Below are 6,638 nucleotides of genomic sequence, written 5' to 3' on the forward strand. Positions count from 1 at the left end.
TCTCTTGAATAAGCTGGACAGCTTGAATATGCTAATGACTCCTTGGATATTTCACAGGTCATTTGCGTACATCTTTAGGACCTCATTGCTTGGGTTTACAGGCATATAGAGGGACAATGAAGGGATAGAGACAATGCTCTCTAATGTCAGTTTATGAAAATATATTTAGTTTAGGGGGGGTTATTTTGCATGACGGGTTCTCTTTACGGAATCTAAATGGCAGCGGAGCTCCAAAAATAGACACAGAACTGTCCCAAGGAGCCGCCTAATGATAAATGGTCCAGACCAGATTAAATCCCTCCAGTACATAGTGGGGCACATTTATTTAGCCGGTCCTGTCGCGATCCCCGATCCGGACGGTCCAGCGCGATTCACCAACATCACGCGCCCGAGATCCTGCATGTGTCGCTTCCCTGCTGAGGTCCGCCTGAGTTCACCTTCTTCTTCCCGGTGCATGTAAGTGCTTGGCTTGCGGCACAATTTGAGATGTTAAATCATGCGCATTGTCCGAATCCGTCGGATTGTTCGAAGGCCTGCCCCCCGATTTGTGTCCCGTGAAAGCTGGCGCCGATGCACCGAAATCCGATCGCGTGCGAAAAAAACCCCTGTTAAATGCGGCGCAAAACGGAAAAATTCCGGAAACCCAACGAAAATGCGTTCCGAAGAACCTTAGTAAATGTGCCCCAATGTTATCACTTCACCAGTTTCCAACTCCTGCACACGACCGTAGTGAGGCAGTGACTTGGACACACAAACTGCTCACGGCCGCCACTGAATAGCATTATGCATGGCCACGTCTCACCACACCGAGCCATGATGCCACGTCTCTTTATGATGTTAGGAGGGAGGTGGCAGCTTTCGTCCCTTTCCATCTCCAACTCGCTAGAAACTTCCTCTGGTCGTGTGAACAGATATTTTTTTTTGTGTTTAAGTAAAAGCAATGTGAATTCAATGTTAGGTTGCGTTCACACATCGCGTTTACATTGCATTAACATTGCGTTGAACTCAACCACGTTTCTGTAAAAGCAATGAGTGCACCACATGTCAAAATGGCGACATTTGTGAGAAATTATCTCCACACAGGGATATTTTTTTGAAATATCTATATATGACAATGTGACTGCCCAAATAAGAATGGGGGGGGGGGGGGGGTTTGATAGAAAGAAGTTTTTGATGTCCAAACTAGGAATGGAGTAGAAATCAGAGTAGGAGCCACATTTTTATTATATGTTCTCACCCATTAGAATCCGTACCTGCTACAAAACTGTATCAGAAAACCTCAATGTGGGAATGAAGCTGAACAGTGATGTTATTTGTGCGGAAACACTTTGGTTTCTCACTTAACGTACCAGAGCTGAATCCTTGGTTGGGTGTACTCTGGCCTAGGCCATTTTATACCCCGGGTATAGTCTGGGCTGGGGGAATACTCTCTCCTGGTGGGGTATACTCTGGCCTAGGTTGGGTGTACTCTGGCTTAGGCCATTTTATACCCCGGGTATAGTCTGGGCTGGGGGAATACTCTGGACTAGGCCACTTTAGACCCCAGATATAGTCTTGGCTAGGGGTATACTCTGGCCATGGGTGGTAAACTCTAGCCTGGGGGGTATACTCTGGCCTAGGCCACTTTATACCCCGGGTATAGTCTGGGCTGGTGGTATACTCTGGCCTGGGGGGGTATACTCTTGCCTGGGGGGGTATACTCTAGCCTGGGGGTATGCTCTGCCCTAGGCTACTTTATACCCCAGATATAGTCTTGGCTAGGGGTATACTCTGGCCTGGGGAGGTGTACTTTAGCCTTGGGATCATACTTTGGCCTGGGCCATTTTATACCCCGGATATAGTCTAGGTTAGGGGTATACTGTGGCCTCGGGGGGGGGGGGGGGGTTGTACTCTAGCCTGGCGGTCATACTCTGGCCTAGACCACTTTATACCCCGAGTATAGTCTGGACTGGGGGTATACTCTGGTCTGGGCTAGGGGTATACTCTGACCTGTTACACTGGATTGTTTTGCAGGTAAATGTGAAAAAATTTGAAACCTTCTGCATTTTAGATTTAATCATCTAACTTGCCAAGCCCAGATTACAGCAGTAGGTGGCTCTCTATTGCAGAGAAATCCCACATTTTGGACATCTTTGGATCAATTTATGCTGAGCCAGAATATGTTGTGCTGGTGGAATCTCAACTCCTCTCCTTGGAACAAGGTAACGCTTTACTGAGGGGTAGTGTATGTAGTCCCGCGAGGACTGTGCAACTTTGAACTGGTGTGAGCCCTCTTTGAGCCCTCCTCTTAAATGAGACTTTCTAAACCTATTGGAGATGGCTCGGTTAGTCACCCTGATCCCAGTTCCTTAGAGATGTCTATGGATAGACCAGACTCTGATCTCATGATCTCATAAATAACCTATTCCTCCATTTACTGTCTCTCAACCTGAGCCTACGCAATTGGGGAATATGGATGCTAAAACCAGAAGGGAACATAGCTTCAAAAAATTGTTGAAAATCTGGACATTTCCCACCAGATCCAGGTAACTGCCAGAAAATCTTCAGTGCATGAGTTGTAATAGTGGAGGCCACTTAACCACCAAGGGACCCACCGTGTATGTTCTTAAGGCTCAGTTGCTAGATTGCTTGAAGGAAACCTACCACTTGAAGTGGCAGGTTTCAGATGGAAATACCGAGCACCAGCTCAGGGTGAGCTGGTGCCGGAGCTTATTTTTGTTAGTGTTTTAAACCGCAGTATCGCGGTTTAAAACACTTTTTAAACTTTATAGCCGGTGCAGGGAGGTACGTGCTCGGCGCTTACCATGCGCGCGACCTTGCGCGCAGCTACATAGGAAGTGAAGGAGAGCCGCGCGCATGGTAAGCGACGAGCGCGTACCTCCCTGTGCCGGCTATAAAGTTTAAAAAGTGTTTTAAACCGCGATACAGCGGTTTAAAACACTAACAAAAATAAGCTCCGGCACCAGCTCACCCTGAGCTGGTGCTCGGTATTTTCTTCTGAAACCTGCCACTTCAAGTGGTAGGTTTCCTTTAAATGCTAAAAATAAATCTGTGTCTGCACAGGCCCTGGTAGATTCTGGGTCTGTCGCCATTTTTGTTCATATGACATTTGTCTTGTCTTTATGCCTGAACTTGGTTAAACTGGACCTGCCCTCCTGGGTCACCAGAATCATTTCTGCCCCTTTAAGGTGGTACATTTTGTTTCAAGTGCGAATTGACTCCGTTCATACTGAGCAGATTGAATTTTGTGTGTTGAATAATTTATAATTTAAAAATTATAATATTGGGTCTCCCCTGGTTAGTATTACAGAACCTTGTCTTTGATTGACTTTCTTGGGAGCTGGGGGCCAATTTTTTCCTCTCATTGTACATTATTGCTTGGTTCTAACTGTCAGATATAGGAAAATTAGTTGCATGAGGATATTTCTGATTGTACAAACTTTTCGGACAAAGTGTTAGCACAGTCATGACCCCAGCGTAGGCCTTTCAACGGTGAAATATTATTGCCCCGGAGTCTTTAGTTTATCTCATCGAATGTTTGAGGCTATGACAGAAAATGCTCAAGCCAAAACCTCTAAGGAAAGCCCTGAAAAATTCTTGTCCTCCGGTGTTAAGGAGATCGCACTGGTTTCGGACGCCATCTTGACTACTGTCCGCCATCTTAGATACAGCAGACATGTTCACGCTCTAAGGAAAGCCCTGAAAAATTCTTGTCCTCCGGTAATGTGCAAGCTACCATTGATCATGACCTCACTACTTTCAGCACTAATACTCAAGATCTAGCAGCAATAAACACTCTTCCTGACAGATTGTTTGTACCCTTCAATCTTCGCCTCCGTGACCTGAAGAAAATTCATTGTTCTGGCTTAGCGCAACACCCTGGTAATGCTGAGACCAAATGTCTTATGACTACGTCTTACTGGTGGCCCAGGGGTCACATGATGTTTCTGATTTCAATGCTGGATGAAAGGTATGTAACAGGTCTAAAATGCCTCTCCTCAAAATGGAGGGGCATACATATAGTAATGAGTTCACAGACCGTTAGACTTCTCAGGAAATCCCTACTCTTCTTACCGGGGCGGTATTATGTGACACGCTACTCCCAAAGCCTCCCAGCAGCTTCACAAAGGGTTAATATAATATGGATGACCCTATTACCCTGTTAAACTTTTCGAAAGGTGTCTCACTCATCCCTGTAGTGAAAAACTTGAACAAGATGATCGGATCTTTAGGTGAAAGCCAAAATTCTCATATCGCAGTCACATTTTTAACCAACTATTTCCCTATTTCTCCTAAAAGGCTTCAAGAGTATGGCTTTTATTTCCTTCATCTTCAGTCCATAGATGAAAGGGTTTAGGATTGGGGGTATCACAAGGAACTGCAGTGACATGATGACCATGAACTCATACGGCAACTTAGGTGGAACAAAACGGTGTAAAAGTATCTCATAGAGGCAGTCAATTTGAAAGTTTAACAATGTGATGAGGTGCGGAGAGCAGGTCTGAAGGGCTTTCTCTCTGACCTCCTTGGATGATTTCATGCAGATCCTTATAATGTTAATATAAGAGTAAATAATAGGGGCTAAAGGCACAAAAAGTAATAAGGAAGTCACAAAAAATCCAAAGATATTGTTAACCGTTGTGTCTATGCAGGAGAGCCTCACCACCGACCAGTTGTCACAGTAGATCTTCAGGATTTCAATTTGACATAATGGAAGTCTGATTGTCAATATGAGGTGGACCCCAAACACTATATTTGGATAGACCCAAGCCCCAGCTATCAACTTGGAGACTGTAGATAAGGTCATTATGGAGTTATATCTCAAAGGGTTGCAAATACTTACATAGCGGTCGTAGGCCATGACAAATAAAATAGTCATCTCAAATGCTGCGTTGGTATGAATACAGAAGACCTGAACCAGGCAGGCAGCATAGGAGATAGTATGATACTCCTGATGAAGTTGGTAGAGCAGCGGTGGGAAGAGAGCAGTGCTTCCATACAAGCCATTAACACAGAGGGCAGCGATGAAAATGTACATTGGCTCATGGAGGCTCTTGTGTGAAGCTATGGTAGATATCACAGCAACATTGAGCGTAATGATCATAAGATATCCAAACACAGCAATGGAGGTATACAAATATCTTCCTGAAGATAAATCTCCGTAGTTCAAGGTTAGATATGGAGGATGGAAATAAGTCTGGTTCGCCATCTGAAGCTCGTGATTTTGCTGGTAATAGAAAACAAACAAGACTTTATCGAGTGACTAGGACAAAATGTGCGCAAGTCATCATTCTTGATCATTCCTACCTTGGGAAGAACCGTCTAAATGTCTTCTTTATTCTTTATTGTTATCTTCAGTGAAGCAATGGTCACAAGAGACACAAGTGTCAGAGTTCTGGACAGAATGTGATTAAACCAACAAGTCAGCAAAGGTACAATGGTTGAAAAAACTAATAGCGAAATAATTTTTGTAGAGTATAAATCATTAAGAGAAAGTCTTTTTCGGTCCTTGACTTTAGGTGAATGCAGAGGTGCTCGCCAATCTCCGTCAGCTCCATAGAGATGAATAGAACAGAACGGACATACACAGCCATCTGCCCACTCATGTTGGGGGTCAATGACGGGTCCGATGAAGGTACCTCGGACCCCCCGTTTTTGTGATCTGAGACCCACAACGATCAGCAAGGTAGGCCCTAGGCCGTAACTTGTTTAGTGGGAAAACCCCTTTGAGGACATCTACCACCAGGATAAATGATTGAACACCAGTCACACTTACATACTGGTGTGTGCCCTCTTATGTAAATGGGCATAATTTTTAAAACCTTTATTTCTAAGAAGCTACAAGAAGACCGGGCAGGACCTGTTTTAGAAAGGGGGGAGTGAATAAATCAAAATACTAGGTTCCCTGAGGCGTTTGGGTGATTTGGCCGGAACACACCAGGCTAATTAGCATAATTTTAGAGTATAGCAATATAATAAAAGGAGGAACGTGGTTCTTCAGGAACTTCTTAGTAGGACTCTTCTAGCATGAGTACAACTGATAGTACATGTCCTTTAGACCCAAATACCATCCCTATGGTTTAAAGAAAACCTACCATTTGATTTGATGCGTTATGAAGCAAATATACCTTGAGAATGCTGTAGCTACACTGATGCAGGATCATATCTTGGTTCGCCCATGAGCTGAGTGGTTTTGCTGATAAAACAATTTTACAATTATGATAATGAAGCTCTGTCACTTCTGTGGCTGCCCCAATGCTTCTCCTAGCACAATAGTTATTCACTGAACCAAAGGATGATGTAATCCCTGGGATGTGCCTGAAGGCAGAATAATCAATTGCTGCACCATTCCCAGCTGCTGTGTATGAGTGTTCCAGCTCAGGTTGATTAGTCCTGTCTGGTCTAAGCCAGCATGTAATACAAGTTGTAACACAAGCTCCATGTAACTTGTGCAATTCAGCTTTCCCAAGGTCCAGAATTTTATAATAGTTTTTTCAGCAAAACCACTCAACTCAGGGATTAACCAAAATATGATCCTGCATCAGTGTAGCTACAGCATTCTCAAGGTATGTTTGCTTCATAATGCATCAAATCAAATGGTAGGTTAACTTTAAGCTTCAGCAGTGGCACCTAGACCA

The 6,638-nt window shown here is 44.2% G+C and overlaps 1 protein-coding gene across 1 annotated transcript; it reads right to left on the reverse strand.

Annotated features, from left to right (window-relative positions):
- Positions 1-4,267: 4,267 nt before the first annotated feature.
- Positions 4,268-5,209, reverse strand: LOC140116981 (olfactory receptor 52E4-like). Its single transcript, XM_072133409.1, has one exon. It carries the CDS (start codon positions 5,207-5,209, stop codon positions 4,268-4,270), a length of 942 nt encoding a protein of 313 aa, XP_071989510.1.
- Positions 5,210-6,638: the final 1,429 nt, after the last annotated feature.

Source organism: Engystomops pustulosus, chromosome 2 (genome assembly GCF_040894005.1).
Source record: "Engystomops pustulosus chromosome 2, aEngPut4.maternal, whole genome shotgun sequence".
NCBI classification, from domain to species: domain Eukaryota; kingdom Metazoa; phylum Chordata; class Amphibia; order Anura; family Leptodactylidae; genus Engystomops; species Engystomops pustulosus.